At 36.4% G+C, this 20,065-nt stretch overlaps 1 protein-coding gene across 1 annotated transcript; it reads left to right on the top strand.

Moving 5' to 3' along the window:
- The first annotated feature begins 6,114 nt into the window (after positions 1 to 6,114).
- LOC127107952 (thaumatin-like protein) lies at positions 6,115 to 6,893 on the top strand. Its single transcript, XM_051045304.1, has one exon. The coding sequence runs from the start codon at positions 6,182 to 6,184 to the stop codon at positions 6,713 to 6,715; it is 534 nt and encodes a 177-aa protein (XP_050901261.1). The 5' UTR covers positions 6,115 to 6,181; the 3' UTR covers positions 6,716 to 6,893.
- The last annotated feature ends 13,172 nt before the right edge of the window (positions 6,894 to 20,065 follow it).

Raw genomic sequence — 20,065 nt, 5'->3', positions numbered from 1 at the left:
TTGATGTCGCTCTAGTTGATCATATTACTATGGTTAACCAGGGTAATGGTGGTAATTTTGAGATTGATGAGAATGGTATCCTGCGATTTAAAGGTAGAGTTTGTGTTCCTGAGGTGTCTGAATTGAAAAAGAGTATTCTTGAAGAGGGCCATAGGAGTGGATTGAGCATCCATCCAGGTGCAACTAAAATGTATCAAGATTTGAAGAAGTTGTTTTGGTGGGCTGGTATGAAAAGAGATGTTGCTAAGTTTGTGTATGCCTGTTTGACTTGTCAGAAGTCAAAGACTGAACATCAGAAACCGGCAGGTATGATGCAACCTTTGAAGATTCCTGAATGGAAGTGGGATAGCATTTCCATGGATTTTGTGACGGGATTGCCGAGGACGGTGAAAGGTAATGATTCTATTTGGGTGATTGTGGATCGATTGACTAAGTCGGCGCATTTCTTGCCGATGAAGATTAATCACTCTTTAGAGAAGTTGGCAGAGTTGTATATTGAGGAGATAGTGAGGCTGCATGGTATTCCATCCAGTATTGTGTCTGATAGAGATCCCAGATTTACTTCTAGATTTTGGGAAAGTTTGCAGAAAGCGTTAGGGACTAAGTTGAGGTTGAGTTCAGCTTATCATCCTCAGACTGATGGTCAGACTGAAAGAACTATCCAATCCTTGGAGGATTTGTTGAGAGCTTGTGTGTTGGAGCAGAGTGGTTCTTGGGATAGTTATTTGCCGTTGGTGGAGTTTACTTATAATAATAGTTTTCATGCTAGTATCGGTATGGCTCCATATGAAGCATTGTATGGTAGGAGGTGTAGAACTCCATTGTGTTGGTATGAATCAGGTGAGAGTGTTGTACTCGGACCTGAGATTGTGCAGCAGACGACTGAAAGGGTTAAGATGATTCAGGAGAAAATGAAGATTTCTCAGAGTCGTCAGAAGAGTTATCATGATAACAGGAGAAAGGCACTTGAGTTCCAAGAGGGAGATCATGTGTTCTTGAGAGTTACTCCGACGACAGGTGTGGGTAGAGCTTTAAAGTCTAAAAAGCTTACTCCGAGGTTTGCGGGTCCGTATCAGATTTTGAAGAGGGTTGGGGAAGTGGCGTATCGGATAGCTTTACCGCCGTCGCTTTCTAATCTGCATGATGTGTTTCATGTATCTCAGTTGAGAAAATATATTGCGGATCCTTCGCATGTTGTTCAGTTGGATGATATCCAGGTGAGGGATAATTTGACCGTTGAGGTGTTGCCAATTCGGATAGATGACCGAGAAGAGAAGACCCTGAGAGGTAAGAAGATTGCTCTAGTGAAAGTTGTTTGGGGAGGTCCAGCTGGTGAGAGCTTGACTTGGGAGCGTGAAGATCAGATGAAGGAGTCGTATCCGGCTCTATTTGCTTGAGGTATGTTTTCGAGGACGAAAACTTCTAAAGTGGGGGAGAGTTGTAACACCCCAAATATTGTTAGAGTAATTTATATATTATTTAATATGATTATTGGAAGGTAAAAAGGAATTATTAAATAATATCGGGAATTATTATTATTATTATTATTATTATAGGTGTTATTTATTTTAATAATAATTAAATAATAAAATAAATGGAATATGAAGAGTGGAAGGGTAAAAGTGGAAATTGGATAAAAGAGGCCAAAGTGAGGACTCAGGTTGTTTCACGTGTTTTGCCTCAGAGTCAGAGAAAGGGGGAGAAACGCTGAAGAGGAAGAGAAGAAAGAGGAAAAAGGTCAAAGATTGCTCAGAACTTCCTTCAATCCAAAGAGGTAAGGGGTCTGAACCTTATTAAACAATAATATGCTGAAAATGGTGAAATATTGGATGAACGAAATTAGGATTTTAATCGAAGGAATTCGTAGAAATTATATGCAATGATGTTAGGATTTGTGAAATCGAATAGGGGACTATTTGTATTAGATGATATGAGTGATTTTGTGTGAAATTTGGACTGTGGAGGGATGAATTTGGGTAGATCTCGTAGCAGAGAAAGCCATTGCAGATCTGAGAGTTCTGGTCTCTGGTCATACGCGTATGGCACTAGGCAATACGCGTATGAGATGGCTGGTACGCGTATGGCACTAGGCAATACGCGTATGGATGAGGAAGATGATGTTTTGAACGTGTTTTGGTCTCTGTTGGTACGCGTATGGGAATGTGATACGCGTAGCATACGCGTATGGACATGGGCAATATGCGTATGGAATTGGTCAGGCGTGGGCAATACGCGTATGGGCATAGGCAATACGCGTATGGGCAGAATTGTGGTCTTTCCTGGACTGTTGTTGAGCAGTTTTTATTGTTTAGGCTGAGCGAGGTAACTTAGCTGATGCATGGTATACGAGGGATCATTTCCCGTTGCTTTGAGTGGTATAGATATTAGTAGAGTGTGATAATACTGTGTTTGATTATGTGGCATGATGTGATATGCTTTTGTGATAGAATGTGTTAATGATGATGATAACATGACTATATGATGCTGTTGTTGCTATGTTGATTATGATGCATGCTTGGTGTGCATGCATTCATGAAAGGCCGATGCCTAGTGATGAACGGACTGAGTTCCAATGATGTTGTTGACTCCGGGCTTGTTGAAAGGCTTGGTTCCTTGCGGGGAACTCGGATTCTATGGTGATGAATCTGGGAGTGGTGATCCTGTAGTTGGTCACAAAATGGGTATACCGAGTCGTGTTGAGTCATGCATGGGTGTGTGCATTGCATTTGATATGTTGTTTTGTTGATGTTCATGAATATGTTGATTATGATGATTATGATGAGCTGTGTTAGCATCTGTGAAATATATTTATGTTTATATTTCTGTCGTTATATTATTATTTAATAATGTAATTCTCACCCCTTCTGCATGTGTTTATGTTCATCTATGATGAGCAATGTGCAGATAAAGAGGAGTAGCTATTGTTGAGGTTTGAAGAATAAGTGTAGAGTTATTCTACAGAGTCGAGTCAAATGCTCTGGTCATGTGACACCGGGGTTATGGGATTCGATAGATAATTGATTATTATTTACGTTGATTATAATGACTAACATGTTGAGATGTTTTGTTGGGATAATGTTGAACCATTATTATGAATTGTTATATGATGAATGATAATATTAATATTGTTGTCCGCTGCGAAGTTTTAATAAAATAAATAATATGTTTTATGTTGTGATGCGATAATTGTTATGTTGTAAGAAATGTAAACTCTTCTACATGTTGTACTCTGATAATCTATTTAAATATGTCGTTTGGGTAGAAGGGTGTTACATTCTTCATCCACAACATTTAAGAAGCATTTATATCCCACCATAGATGGTATGAATAGGCAACCCAAATATTCGTATGAACTAAATAAAAAACGTAATTTGAAACATGAGAACTAAGGGAGAAATGAAGCCTCTTTTGCTTAGCATAAGAACAAATATCACAAGGAGGAGTATGATTAACAAGGTGGATAAAAGGAAAACTTTTATTAAGCTCATGTAATTTTTCATGTGAAATATGACCAAGTCTTAAGTGTCAAAGATTACAATTGTAAGGATGTGTGGAATTAATGTAATGATCAAGTAAAGTGTTGTGCAAGGTAACAAATGAAGAGGTCAAGAGATACAATCCACCATTCAGTTTTAGCTATTCCAATAATCTTTTTGGATCATGTACCATGTATTAGACAATCCATATCATTAAAACTCAATTGTCAAGTTAGTGTTTTGGTTAACTTATGGACATATATGAGATTAAAAGAAAAACCAGGCATGTATAACACATATGTGGTATAGAAAGACGGGTTAAACTGTACGGTTCCTGCAAAATTGGTTGTTACTAGGGTTCCATTTGGTAATTTAATGGTATGGGTTTTACTCTCTTCATGCACTGAATTTTTTTCTCGTGTAACACAAATGATCAGTTGCACTAGTGTCTAAAATGAATGTTTTAGGTTTATAAGATTTATGGATAATGCATATGATACATGTGCCTAGATCAAGTTGGGTTGTCAAATTATTAATGTTATGAGACTGTGAATGAGATGTTCCTAGAAGAATTGCTAACAAGGCTTTGTGATGATCTTGTGTAAAGACCAAATTATTAGAATCCTGCTCATTTTCTTCATTGAATTCAACTTTATGCTACTTTACTTTATCTGTCATAGTTGTATAATTATTGACTGCACCATCTTCCATGCTTTTTGAAGCAAGTATCAACTATGTGGTAGGTCATGCCATAATGAATGCAAACTCGTGTGCCTCTACCTCCACCACCAAAGGATCTTCCACCTCTAGTACCTCCACCACGAAAACTAGGATTTGGCTTGAAATAAGAACTTTGATTCTGATTTGGAGTAGGAAAAGCTAATACTTTTGGTTTATCAAGAGGTATAATGACTTGTCTTTCTTGTTGAACAAGTAAAGGACAAACTCTGTAAATGTTAGGAAGATGACCCATTAACATGATTTGTGACCTAACAACTAAGTATTGATCATTCAAGCCTTTGAGAAATCAGATAACTTGATTTCCATCTTTGTATGCACGTATTTTGGTAACGACTTGACAAGTGAAATCATAAAAACATTCAGGATATGGAAAAAAGTTGTCAAATTTTTACCACAGTTTCTTAAGTTTGGTATAGTAAGAAGAAATGGAAAACCACCTAGTTTCAATGTGCAAATTTCTTTCTGAATATTAGAAATTATGAAAACATCTCCTTGATAGAAACGGTCATTTAAATCAGTCCATACTTCAGCAACATTATCCATCCACAAAATGCTTTGAGCTATCTCTGATTCAATTGAGTTATTGATCAATGGCATGATCGTGGTGTTACATCGGTCCCAAGCAATGAAGTTGTGATCTTTATCTAGTGGTTGAGGCAAACTACCATTGAGGAAATGCAGTTTGTTCTTGGATCTTAGTGCCATAGTCATGGAACGTAACCAAGACTTGTAATTGTTGCTTGAGAGTAAAGGAGAAACAAGAACCAAAGCTGGTTTTTTATTAGGATGCTTGAACTATAGATTGAGAGTGTTAGTTTGATAACCTTTGTTGTTGGCGTGTGATGAGGATCCAACGTTAATGTTGTTTCCCGAACTTGCAACAGACATGATGAACACAACAACAAAGAAGAAAGAATGAAGATGGAAAAAAACTGAGATTAATTAGATGATTTAATTGAACACATCAGAGAAGACTTGATCACAAGTCAATGATACCATGTTAAAACTCAAGCTAAACAATAAAAAATATTGAGATCAATGAAGAAAATGATATTAAAGCTTCTCATTGCTCAAAATATTACGTGATACAAAAATGTGTGATTGTTTATATAGCAAACAATTCTAACTAACCACTATCTACCACTAACCAAATGATAACTAACTCGAAGTTAGTTCTTTTTCAATTTTGATTTTCTATTAACTATGTTAGTTACATTAGTTACATTCTCTTCTTTTCCATTGCATTAGTTAATCAATTTGGCACCTCAAATAATCATTTATTTAGACTCAAAATGAGAGTTTTTATATAGAGTTATTATTAATCATTAAGAGATTATCATAATCAATATAGACTCAATTAGATATTATCTAATCGATAAGGCAAATGATATAATCGATTAAATAGTTTATGAAAATAAACTACTTAACCAAACAAATAGTCCCCTTATCAACTCACTAGACCCCAAAAACATGTTTTCGTTGATTTAATTTAGAAAATGAGAGGCTTATAAATATTTTTAAGGTGTGTTAAAAATAATTAGAGGTAATAGTTAAGTAATTAATACAACAAATAATCTAAAAGAAAAAAAATAGTCCTACATAATTAGTAATTAACTTACATGCATGGGTGCTACTAGAATGTTGGATAAAATCTCCGAATGATTTGATTAACAAAACAGCAGAAAATTCAATAGAGCTTACCGCGTTTATGTCACCAAAACTAACTTTGAAAGAAAATAGATATGCCGTGTAAATAATAGTCGTTAATGGAGTTTTGAAAGAGCATGAAAAACTAGACTTTTCAGTTTAAACAATTTTCCACATACGGCACTTGAGTTTCATAATAATAACTATGGTCCTGTTTGTGGCCTATATATACTTGCCTCAATTCCCACTTTCTACTCACAAAACACTCTCTTCTCTTCTCATCCTTATTATCATTTGTTTAACTCACTCCCAAAAATATGTCTCTCATTAAAATATCACTATTGTCTCTGTTTACTCTCTGCTTCATATCTGCACAGGCAGCAAGGTTTGACATCGTCAACCGATGCTCTTACACTGTCTGGCCAGCTGCCACTCCCAGAGGCGGCGGTAGGCAGTTAAACTCAGGCCAAACATGGAGTATAGACATCCCAGCTGGAACCTCATCGGGCCGAATTTGGGGCCGAACCGGTTGCAACTTTGACGGCTCAGGTCGTGGTAGTTGTCAAACCGGTGACTGTGGCGGTGCCCTAAGTTGCAGCTTATCCGGACAACCTCCACTAACACTTGCTGAATTTACCCTTAACGGTGGAAACAATCAGGATTACTTTGATTTATCAGTAATTGATGGTTTCAACATTCCAATGCAATTTGCTCCAACCTCTAATGGATGCAACAAAGTACGAACTTGCAGAGAAAAGTCTTGCCCTGATGCTTATCAGTATCCGAGTGATGATACTAAAACAGTTTCATGCCCAGGTGGTACCAACTATAGAGTTGTCTTCTGCCCTTGAAATATATATAGCTCCACCACCCTTTTATGTTTCTTTCTACAGCCAATAAACAAAATGTAACATTTTGTCTGCACTATGTGTAAGATATGTAAATCAATATTGCTAAATTTAGGCGTGAAATTATTTATAAATAATTTATCGCCAAAGCAATATAATAAAATAAATAAGAGCTTCTATAGATCCAGTTTTTTTTTCTAAGTCCTTTTTTATTGTTAAATAAATGAGAGCTTTTAGGAAGACAATTGAAAAAATAAGATATTTTTTTATTTTTTATTTTTTAAATAATATCTGATTAAAATATTGGAGATATATCACATCAACATTTAACCACATCAACACTTTTTAGTAAAGTTGATGGAATACGATGACAATGGAAATGTTGAATGACTTAAAAACAATTAGTAAGATGAAAATATATAATAGTTTGTATTGGAATTTGAATTTGATTGATTCGTAGTAATTCATTTTTGATACAGTGATATAGATCTCTGATACGACAACATGTAGGGGTCCTGTAAGATTAGTATTCTAATGTCTAAGTCAGTTGCATAGTTCAAAATGAGTGAACCGTAGGTTTGAGATGAGAAAAGTTATCTTATGTCTTATGTGTGTCAGTTATATATGATGGAAAGTTTATCGAGCTTTGCACTATTGGACTTGATACTTGAATGTTATGCGTATTGGACATTTGGTCCGTCCATAACAGTGTTCCCCAAGGCTTGCCAAATGTTTTATTGGTTGTGAAGGCTTTCAAAATTGAGACGGCATCTCATCATTAAAGCCGATCATAAGGAGAAGTGGGAAGACAATAAGGAAATTGGGAAAAAAAGAAAAAGAAAGAGGAATAACACATTAAATGCACTTCCCATCATTGAGACATTTCACAGAGTTTCAGACAAGTGGTGTTAGGCTCACAGGTTATGGCGAGGTGTTCATATCTAGGGCATTTAATTGTACTCAGGTTTTCTTCTATTTTCAAGGTAAAATTTGACCATTGATTTTAACTTTATATCTTCCTTTTGATCTGACCCACAATTCACGTCCTTTATATAAAACTCTCTTAGTCCTTTGGGTAAATTTTTCCAATTTCCTCAAACCAGACTTCAGGTTTTCTTCTATTTTCAAGGTAAAATTTGAACATTGATTTTAACTTTATATCTTCCTTTTCCATGTAGACAATCAACTCGTAAGTCTGTCTAGTGATTCAGAGGGTAGTGGTTTATATAACCTTTCGGTTACTGTCAATTATGATCTTGTTATAATATATTTGCCCAATGATTATGAGTCTAAGAGGTCTTCTAGCGATTCCCTTTATATGAAAACTTCTCCCGATAAGTTTTTTTTCGACGCGCTTCTCTCTAACGAGGGTGTAAGAGGTGATCTTGCAATTAGTTCTACGCTCGCTCCCTTTGTAGTTGTTGAGAACTCTTCTCCTCTTGCCATGGCTTCATCTTAAGTAAGGTTTAATTATTTGAAAAAGGAAAAAGCTCCCTCGTTCATCAAAACTTACCAGTTTGCCTTCGGTCGAGACCCAAGTAATGTGGAGAATACGGATCACCTCAAACTAGAGACTCAATATGCTAATATCGATTAGCTCAGACCATCTGTTGTCAGTCAAGACAACAAGGTACCCCAAAGAAGCAATGTTCTCGTGAATCTGATTGATACGAGCAGATACAACTTGGTAGATTATGGGATATTGGGGACTCCCTCCTCTTTAGATAACTTTGTGGTCGTGGAAGAGGCTAACATAGAAGATGTCCATCCTTTTGATTGATTAGTTCATCCTGTGGATCTGTAGCAACTTTGGGGAATGCTCTATCCCTTTTATGAGTGCATGTTCACTCAGAAAAATTTGTCTCTACCCATTATCGGGTTTAAATATGAAGTGTTACAACTCTTGAAGATTACCTATTCACAGCTTCATCCAAGTGTTTGGGATTTAATAAATATGAAGTGTTACGACTCTTAAAGATTACCTTATTTCCACCTCTTTTTTGTAGCGCATACTTCGCTGAATAATCTTTGGGATCAGGGGTTGATCTCATTGTGTCAGGATGTTCCCTAGTTTAATGCTTACACTGAGAAATATGATGACTTTAGGGATCATTTCATGATGGTAAACTATCGTACCTTGAAAGCTCATTCTGCCATTTAACAGGTTCCCAATGAGTTACCTATTCCTGTTGGCTTCCAGGATATACCTCCAAGAAAATGTACATATAGGATTCAAAGGTGTTAGGCCCAGATCCACCTTAAAAATATGGGTCAGAAATATGTCGTCTTCTTATATTCCCTTAACCATGAAAGATTTTGACGAAAAAATATATTGACGCTTTCTACGAAGGTATCGACTATGAATAAGGGTTTGGTCCTTCCAAGGTAAGTCCCTCCATGTAAAGAAAGTGGTCGATCGTCATTCGTGCCATTGTGAGGGGCAACAGGTAATCTAAAAAAAAAGATCTTTGGTGAGGATAGAGAGTCAACCCCCCTGGATGTTTTTTTGGCATGGTTTGTTTTTGTACTAGCAGATAATACAACTTCCTTATGGAAAACCTTTGATCTGCGTAAAGAACGAGAGTTTATGGCCACCACTACAACTTTTTCAGCACGAGCTCTTACTCATCCTCCGACTAGATCTGGTATCCGTGTTAATGATAGGCTTGTGCCAAGACTGGAATAGAAGGAGTTGAAAACCAAGTTTATCTTTTACCTACTAATAATAAAAGGGTTCACGGTGAGAACCACACCCTTCTTAAAGAAGAAATATCAGATAAACAGACTTAGTTGTCTAAGTATGCCTATGTCGGGCATGTTGTAGCCACTACCAGATCCTTTTCTCCTTTGCTTAAGTTGTCGACCTTTCTTCCGTCATAGATTCCTCATACCTCCCAACGAGAATTTTCTTCGATATCTGGAAAAAACAATCATCCATATCTCGATAGGCTCCCCGAAGTGGAGAATATCGAACTCTTTTTATGAGGAAACTTTTTATGCTTATCAGACAACTTCTCTATTTTCCCTGGTTGTTGCTAGTCAGGGTGATGTTTTATCCATGAGCAATCCTTCACATCATAAGGGTACATAGAAGGTTAAATTTGAGGAAACCGATCATTAGAAATTCCAATTCACAAAAGAGTGACGGACCTTCAAAAAGAAGTAGACAAGCTCAAGTTTGTTCAAGATGAAGTGAAATTTAATGGGACCCCTTCTTTTCTTGCTTATAGGAATGTTGATCTACAATACTATATGGGTGCAGAGAATAAATTTTATAAAGTGGAGACCACTACTGCAACTATGTTGACATCTCACATCAATGCCTGTGAAGGATCATTAGAAGGTGAAGCAGTCTCGAGAAAAGGAGCGGGAAATCTATAAGGGACAGTTGGCCGACTTGAGGAAAATGGTTGATGAGTCACTTATTAAAACTCTTAAAGTGGTGTATGACGCTTTTCACCTAGCGACCTACCAGCCAGAGGCATTTTGTCCAAGTGTCCAGGTTCTCTGCTCACAACTTAACCCACATAAAGTGGTATGAAATAGAGCTTTTATGGATGATGAGGGTGCCCACCATTGGGGAGGTGATCCATGATTTTGTATTTTTATATAACATGGATTAGGAGTTGTGCCTTGATGTTTCCTTGCAATATGTATGCAATATGCATGCATAACAATATTTATTTATTTGCCTCTTTCTGTTCAGTGGTATATACACATATATTTATTTGCCTCTTTCGCAATGCAAACCAAAAACCTTGACCCAACGTCAAGAGGTAAGTTTTCAAACTCGTTTCTTTCGATTAATTTCGTATCAATGTAAATCAAATCTCTTTCTGAAGTGTAGCGGTAAATTCATGAATATCATGCTATGGATAAGCTTAACGTCAATAAAACCAGAGTCGTCACCGCACTTTTATTGTTTCCAAAGGAAAAGGGAAGAGTACGAACAAAACCCAAAGATAAGAAGTTTTCAAATCAAAACTAATAAAATGTCAGAGATTACAGGTAAGGGGGTTGGTTACACAGAGGGAAGGTGTTAGCATCCAAAGTGTCCTAGGTACTCCTAGGAAGCCCTTTTTATGTGTGCATATGTGTTTGGTATAAAAGATGTTTGAGAAAAATAGAGTGTCAGGATGAGAAAAGAATTCATTGATTATATTTTTGTGTTTGACAAGACCTTCAGTCTTGTGCCTACATACCAACATAAGAATAAGGGATCAAAACCTTGTAGTTCATGGTAAAAATTTCAAATGAGTTGATGAATTGATTTTAACAACAAAAGTTTTAAGTAAAAGGGGCACAAAAGGCCAAAATTTGAATTGGGTTGTTAGTTCTTTTTCTCATGTATCAGATGAAATGTTCCTTTGATCAACTCAGAAGAAGGCATCAAACATAAGATCAAAATAACAATTAACACCAAGACAAAGTAGTAGATGAATTCAGACAAGATCCAAGGCTTGCATCAGATGAAGACACAGTTCATAGTAGCTCAGTCTCAAAATATTGGCATTGTCCAAGTCCTTTTTGCACAGGTAATATTGCCTAATCCTAAGTCCAAAGGTTCATATCAAGATCAACAGTCCACCAGAAGTTTTTTAGAGTTTTTGTTATTATTAGGTATTTTAAGGTCCTAAGACCACAAACAAAACCAAAACACACAAACAATATATACAATCACAAGATATGACTCAAATGAGCAAAGTGAAAATGACATAAACATAAACAAATTAATGAAATGTAAATTGCAAATGAATGATAAATGACTGAAATTTAAATTGCATAAAGTAAATGACTTGAAAGTAAAGCAATATCAAAAAGAGATAGTCAAATGTTAGTCAAAGGTTAATGGTATTTTTTTTAACTGTTTAAGTCATTCTTTGGAAAACACTTAAACCTTCACTCACCAGTATGAATCCTTGAACCAAGACATCTTCCATGAGAAGGGCTCCAACCTGGATAATTCACAAGTATGCCACTAGCTCCCATGAAAGGAAAAAAGGTCAAGTCTCCAAACAATACCATGAAGAAGGGGAGACTTACAATCCCATTTACTAGAATGTTATGCCTTGAGGGTCAAATTTAGCTCTATGTTAAGCAATCGTAATTGGATTTATGTAGAAGTCACAACTATCTAAGGTCGGACAATAAAAATTTAGGTGTTAATACATGTTAGAGATTTGGTAGAATGAACGAAACTCCTAAAACATACCACACACTAAAACAAAAGATCAAGAGGGATGGACATATCTCATCCATACTTGTATTGGTTCATCTGACACAGGTCATTGATGAACCAATTAGCCTTAGGATATTTGAGATTTCATTGGTCAAGGAAAGGAATGAGAGAGAATAGGGATGGAGATGAAAGGGGAGGGGAGTGAGAGAAATACAAATTGTTCATGGGAGGAATTTTATCAAATTAAAATCATTCATTCATTTTGGGAGATGAAATGTACATTTCATCAATCCCCTAAATCCAATGATTTTAATTCAACAAAAGTCAAATCAACCTTGACCAAGGCCCAAACAAATAGTCAAACATCACAAGACCATAAAAATGACTCAACATAATTTTTACACATTTTATCATTTAAAAATCAAATTAAAAATGCATTAAAATACAATTTATTTTGGCCAAAACCTAAAATCTCTTCAAAACACCAAATAAATTGCCAAGAGAATTGTCCTAGGTCAAACAAGGTCAAAGGTCCTTAGACAAAAAATTTCATGATTTTTGAAAAGTCATAAGTATTTTTAAACAATTAAAAATATGCACAAAAACATTTAATTCATGACAAATATCAAAATTAATCCAAAAATAATTTTAATTTAGGAAATGAAAGAGAAAAATATTTTAAGAATTTTGGTGAAAGTCCCATATTTTTTGGATTAAAAATGAAATTAATATGAATTAAACAAAATAAAAGGATTAAACATAAAATTAGAAAATAAAAATAAAATCAGAAAAATAAGGGTCGTCAGATCTCCGTCATTAATGGAGGTGGCAGATCTGATGGCCAGAAGCGCACATTCCACCAACACTTGAGTCAAACGTGTGGCATGAGTGGTAATCACATTGGATGATCAGGATTAGAACGTGGAGGGAAGATCTGATGGATAGGAGCAAGCCACCACATCACCGGAGCTAGGGCTCCGATTGTCTTCTCCGGTGGACCTCACCGGACTTGTCCACCACCAACCACCATGAAAATGAAAAACAAGGACATGAATTTAAAGAAAAAATTCTCAGGAGCTCGAATCTGGCCTCAATTTTCTCCAATTCCAAGTATATCAAGAGATACATGGATTTGAATTTTGAGGATCATGAATTGAGTTGCTTCGATTTGACCTCAAAGCAACTCAATCTTGTTGCCTATATTGGTAGGACTTCAGCCAACCAAAAATCACAAAGAATAGTGAAGAATTGAGAGATAATCAAAGAGATGAAAATTCTGAAAAATCACCTTCGAATGAGCTTCAACCTTGCTTGATCTTGCTTCTAATTGTCTTTGGCTTGGCTTCAGAAGCTTGCAGGAGAGGAATGGAGTCAAGGAAAAGCTTGGACTCTTGGAGTTTCAATCTCAAAATAGAATGAGATTTGAAGCTCGATTTTCAAATGAAAACCTTCAATATTATCCTTTAATGGTGAGGGTTTGGATTATAGGTTCAAAGCTTAGGCATGAGGTCCTCAATTCTGAGCCATGAGGGTTGTATTTATAGCCAATCCAATTGATTTTCACATACTTCCAAAATTTGCCAAATTTAGCAATTTTCATTGCATGCTTGCGTGGGCGTTTGATAGGACCATCAAGTGATGTATTTAGGTCCAAAAATGCTTGTGTACAATGCTTAAATCCTATCATGTGGCCATGCAATTGATTTTGAAATGTGAAGGTGAAATCTGTCCAAATGGTCCTTTGAAAAGAACCCATACGCAAGTCCTTCATTTTTTTGCCAAATGAGATGATCTTGGACTTTTTGGAAAGGTGAGATCAAGAGAAACAACTTTAATTTTGAACACTTTTCCATTTGAAGCTTGGATCATGATTAATTTTGAGGTGGAAGTTTGGAAAATCAAACATGTTTGAAAATTTTCTAAGTACCAAGTCAAATGTTCACTTCTTCCACCTTGAATAACTTTTGCTATGAACTTCAAATGGGAAAAGTTACTTCATAAAAGTTGTATCTATTTCAAACCTATTCAATGTGGTCATAAATTTGACCTTATTTGGATTTGGAATGAAGGAGTTATGCATTTTATAAGTTGAGGAAAATCACTTGTTCAATTGTAATGGCCCAAAATGACCTATAATGTTTCCTCTTGGCACATGCATTTTAAAGTTGAATTTGAACTTCTTACAAACATCAAAGTTGAAAAGGACATCTTTAATTTGATCATGAAACTTTAATGGCTTTCATCTCATACAAATTGAGCAAGTTATGGTCCTTAGAAGTTGACCTCCTAATAGGGTTTAGACAAAATGACCTATAATCTTTCACCATAAAAAATGACTTTCCAAGCAAAACTAGCTTTTTAATTCAACATGAAAGTTGTTTGGAATGTCATCAGGAGTAACTTTTATATTGGAATAATTTTAATATGACAAAACATTGTAGGAGATAAGGTCTAGGGAACCCCAGTTTTGACCAGTTAACTCTCTCTGGTCAACCACCATGAACCATCTTGCAAACTTGAGATTATATTGATATTTGGGACTCATAGAGGATCATATATGTGTAATATGATGTAATATGAAGTATACCTTGAAATATATAATCAAATGTTGAAGAAACTTACTGAGGAATTCACACAAGATACCCAGATAAATTAGGGCTTCCAAGGCAAACAAGCTTCAAACTCTTGATGAATTCTTGATCAAAATGATATATGAAGACTATGGGGATCCATATATGATGTCTAGAGTCAATTTGAACCATCTCTTGATTGGTCTCCTTGCATTGGACGTCTTAAACCCTAGATATGAGCTTGATGAAGCATGGGTGAACACACACACTACCTACAAAAGCAACAAACTATACATTGACATATTTTTGGCATTTTTGTTAGTAAATAATGAAAACCAAAGTATGATATAGTCAAATGTGCTTGGTGACCTCTCCCAATGCAAACCAATGAGTGAAGGGTAAGGAGGATGCCAATGTATGATCCCAAAGCTAATGCATGTGATGAGATAGCATGAGGAATCTTAGGATCAAAATTAGGGTCTTACAGCTGTCCCTATTTTAGGACATTCTAACTGAGAATGTGAAGGTTAAAATCTTCGTATCAACTCCGTAGAATGGACTTAAATAACAACATCTAGAAACAAATTTTGGTCCCTAAGAGACCTCATGATGCATATGATATGAATGTTAAAACAATCTTTGTGGGGGAAATATTGCCAACAAAGGAAAGGAATTTGGAGAGACTGAAGGTCCATAGGAGCATAATGCATTCCATAAGGAAGGCTCTCTGGGGGATGAACAGTTGTGCGTAGGCCAGGTTACGACTTGAAAACTAATGGAGACACGAGATGAATTCCATAAAAATAATTCAATGGAAGGATTTGGTTGGGATAAGGGAAATCTGTAGGGGAAACATGCAAATCAGAATAAAACTGAAATACTCGAATCAAACTCAACTGGATAAGAATAAACTTCAACACAGGAGTACCCGAAGTATATTATCTATTACCGGTTACTAGGTAAGAAGATAATGTACTCTAACAGAGAGACATCAGTTACCGATTAGGGTAAACATATCAAGGATGACTCGCTGAGAAAAAGGAGGTACATTCGTTACCGGTTACTGGGTAAGAATGACCTACTGGGGAACATATCAAATAGGGTTTACAACTACCTGTTACTGGGCAGAAGACCAAAGAGAGAATATCTGTCACCGATTAAAGTGAACATATAAAGGATATACTCAAAAGAAGAATATCCGTCACCGGTTAAAGTGAACATATAAAGGATAGACTCAAAATAAGAATATCTGTCATCGGTTAGGATGAACATATCAAGGATAGACTGCTGGGGAAAATAGGAATTATATCTATCAGTTACTGGATAGGATACCAAAGAAGAGAATATCCGTCATCGGTTAAGATGAACATATCAAGGATAGACTCAGCAAGGGAAAGCATGATTTACAACTACTGGTTATTGGGTAGAAGACCGCAAAGAGGAGGAAATCCGTCATCGGTTAAGATGAACATATCAAGGATTAACTCTTTGGGGAATAAAAGTAAGGATTACAACTACCTTTTTACTAGGTATAAAACCATAAAAGGAGAATATCCGTCATCGGTCAGGATGAACATATCAAGGATAGACTACCCGGGGAAACGTGTAAACGAATCCGCTGAGGAAAACAAAGGAAGTAGATTACCTTTACCAGGTATTGGGCAAAAATAAAATACTCAAAAAACAAGAAGAAAATTACCAGTTACTGGGTAATAGACTCTTAGGAGACCAAAATATCCATCTAGGTAGTAACTAGAAAGAAACGGTCAAACAAAGACTCGACCCAATGAGGACATAACTCAAGGGGAGTGATTCCATCCGGATAATTAACTGGGAAGGAAATTGAAATAATGATCATCCATGAGGGAATAACTCAGTGGGGAATGAGAAAGGTTAAACTCTTTCTGCTTAAGGGGCTGACACTCTATGATTGAAGGAGGATAGACACACCGAATCTTCATGGGAAAAAATATCACCATAGCAGGGGATCAAAAATAAGAAATCAAATGCATAATGAAATATCTGATGCATGAATATGTATGTATATGATTGATGATTATGCTGACAAAACAATCACAAAGGATATAAATATCATAGATTTGAGTCATCACTCCAACACTTGGCTAATCTCAACAATATGGAAACACCAACGGGAGAAGAAATGTTGGGGATGAACATAAATAATCTGGCTTTGAATATATCAAACCCGGCTAGGGAGAGAGAAAAGATTTGCTGATGATCCAAGTTGTCAACTCTGCGGGGAATTTTATATCAACATCATATCAAATGGGAGACAACCTCGCAGGGGACCAAACTAAATACTACTCAGGATCAACACTGTCGGATCTGAAGATGAACTCTGCCAGGGAGTACAAGAGATAAAACTCTGCACGGAGAAGCTAGACAAACAGCTAAGGATGTGAGCCTACAACTTAGTTGGGAAAAAGTGTGCGAAAGGGACCGATCACCAGCTTAAAATTTATGGGGATAAATGAGGAACTACTTGGGGAAGACCAACAAGGATTTGCATTTCAAGACTTACCTGTTCTCAGACTGCTACTGATATTCCTTGCTGAAATCGATTGTTTTTTTTAAGTGATTGCTTTCATTATTTAAAAAAAAATATTTATTTAATTTATTCCAAAATTATCATCATAAAAATTCAATTTTATTTAGCTGAAATAAATAAGAATAGAAACAATTGGATAACAAAGTCCAACTTTATTTAATAGAATGGTAGTCTGTAAATGACAAGACTCCATAGATCTTTTACAAAAAGTTGAAAATGTTAATTTACATGAAAAAGGGCTACATTAAATACAATGATCACTAATCCTTCTACCAACTTCAATATCCATCGTGCTCTTGGTTTTGGTTGAGAATGACGAATCAGAACCAAACGACTTGCTCAAAACTGTCTCCAACGATCAGGACCAACTGAATGCAGCTACTTGCCATAATCCCTAAGTTTTGCCTGGATCGTCCTTTCGGGTGATCAATCTATCGAGATAATTTTTTCTGTTTTATGTCTCTAACTTTTGCCTGGATCGCCCTTTCGGGTTTTCAATCCACCGAGACGCTCATTTTTGCCTAAGCCACCCTTTCAGGTTTTCAACTTAGGGAGCTGTTATTTTTTTCTTTTTAGGCGAAGTATTTCTTGACTGCATCGGCATTCACAGGACGAGTGAACTCTTCACCATCCATAGTGAAGGGGAAGAGCGATCCAAAACGCAGTGGAATTTAAAAAATTTCTCCCTTAATGATCCTTACGAATGAGCATGATCAGTGGTAGAATTGTTACCTCTTGTGGCGATTGAAACCTTTGATGCATATCTACGAAGCGATCATGAACGTTGAATGGTGACAACGCCTCTACTCAGTCCACACGAACGGATTCCTTCAATCTCAGTGCTAGCTGCTACAAATGAAGGCTTTGAGTGTGTGTGTGTGTGTGTGTGTGTGTGTGTGTGTGTGTGTGTGTGTGTGAGAGAGAGAGAGAGAGAGAGAGAAACGAATTACAACTTCACAAATGCTTCTGCACAAGGGTTCTATTTATAGAACCACTTGTGTGGACTGCATGTTAAAAAGCCCACTTAAGTGTATGTGGCCCATATCTTATAATATGTCAAAATCACTTAAGCGCGTGGTACCTTACCATATTTCGTATTCTACTTAAGTACACCGTACCTTACGATGTTCTACAATTCTCTTAAGTGCACCGTACCTTACGGTGTTCTTTAGTTACTCTATCTCTCATCAATCTGTCCTTTTGTGCGTGACCCTATACGAAAATGTCATGTGATATGATAAATCCTTTTGTGATAATACTTATGTGTACAATTACCCTTTTTCCCTTATGTCTATATTGAACACAAGGCATAGACCATGTCATCCTTGTCCAGTTCAATATTGGGCCCGTAGACATTTATCCTATTACACAGGATGGGCAAATTCCATCTAGGTCACTCATGTCCCTCAGCATGCTTTATGGAGTACCCATCAACTGTCTTTACGGTCATCCTGTTACGAACAATGTTTGATCAACAATAAGGCACTCGACTCTACATCTAGGGTCCATATTGGTTTCAGGTCGAAGGGTGATATACAACATTATCACCATGAGAATAACTTATGACACTTTGCATAACATTCTATATACTATTCTCATAGCGGGTCAATCCAATATAAATATTACTCTTAATATTCATACCTATGTTTAAGACTTGATAACTCCTTATCCATGATCCATGAGATGTGATCATCAGTCTATATACATGATAATCTTAATGATTTAATGTTATCCCACTTCACAATAAAGCTCGACTACGAATACTTTAAGAATAATGTCCTTATGTTTAATGGGATCTCATGATTAAGTCACACTTGATACATTAAACGGACTAGCTATTCTAGGGACTTCATTAAACAAACATAATAAAGAAAAAGCCCTTTATTATTAATAAATAATTCGATACAAGTATCAAAAGTATTGACCTCTAGGGCTTACACCAAAAATCTCCCACTAGCACTAGAGGCAATCAGGCATACCCCTAATGCCCATAGATCTAGTATGGCCATCATGCTTCTGCTACGCAAGAGGCTTTGTTAGTAGGTCAGCAATATTGTCAAGTGTAGGTACTCTGCATATTTTCACATCTCCTCTATCTATTATCTCTCTAATGAGGTGATAACGCCTAAGTATGTGTTTGGATCGTTGGTGAGATCTAGGCTCCTTAGCTTGTGCGATAACACCATTATTATCACAATAGAGATCAATGGGATCCACAATGCTAGGAACTATGCCAACTTCACTAATGAACTTTTTGATCCAAACAGCTTCCTTTGCTGCACTTGAGGCAGCAATATACTCGGCCTCGGTTGTAGAATCAACAAATGTATCTTACTTCGAACCTTCCCATCTCACATCGCCACCGTTTAAGCAAAACAAGTAACGAGATTACGATCTAAAGTCATCCTTATCTGTCTGGAAGGTAGCATCGGTGTATCCAATTACAGCAAGCTCTTCCTGACCTCCATATATCAAGAATGAGTCCTTAGTCCTTCTCAAATACTTAAGGATATTCTTGACAGCTACCCAATGAGCATCATTGGGATCAGATTGGTACCTATTTGTTGCACTTAAAGTATACGAGACATCTGGTCGAGTACATAACATGGCATACATGATAGGTCCTATTACAGATGCATATGGAATCTTATTCATGCGATCCCTTTCTTCCTTAGTTGAAGGGGATTATGTTTTTGATAGACACATGCCATGTTGCATAGGTATGAATCCTTTCTTGGAATCATGCATATTAAAGCGTCTTAGGACTTTGTCTATGTATGTACTCTGACTTAGGCTAAGCAGTTTATGTGATCTATCTCTATAGATCCTGATTCCTAATATATAGGCTGCTTCACCTAGGTCCTTTATAGAAAAGCATTTCCCCAACCAAGAATTTACTTTTTGTAGGGTAGGGACATCGTTTCCAATGAGTAATATATCATCTACATATAATACCAGGAAGACGATCATGCTCCCACTAACCTTCTTGTAGACACAAGGCTCATCTTCATTCTTGATGAACCCATATTATTTTA

Source organism: Lathyrus oleraceus, chromosome 7 (assembly GCF_024323335.1).
Source record: "Lathyrus oleraceus cultivar Zhongwan6 chromosome 7, CAAS_Psat_ZW6_1.0, whole genome shotgun sequence".
NCBI classification, from domain to species: Eukaryota; Viridiplantae; Streptophyta; class Magnoliopsida; order Fabales; family Fabaceae; genus Lathyrus; species Lathyrus oleraceus.
The sequence above is the reverse complement of the archived record's forward strand: the minus strand, read 5'-3'. Positions and strand labels throughout refer to the sequence as shown.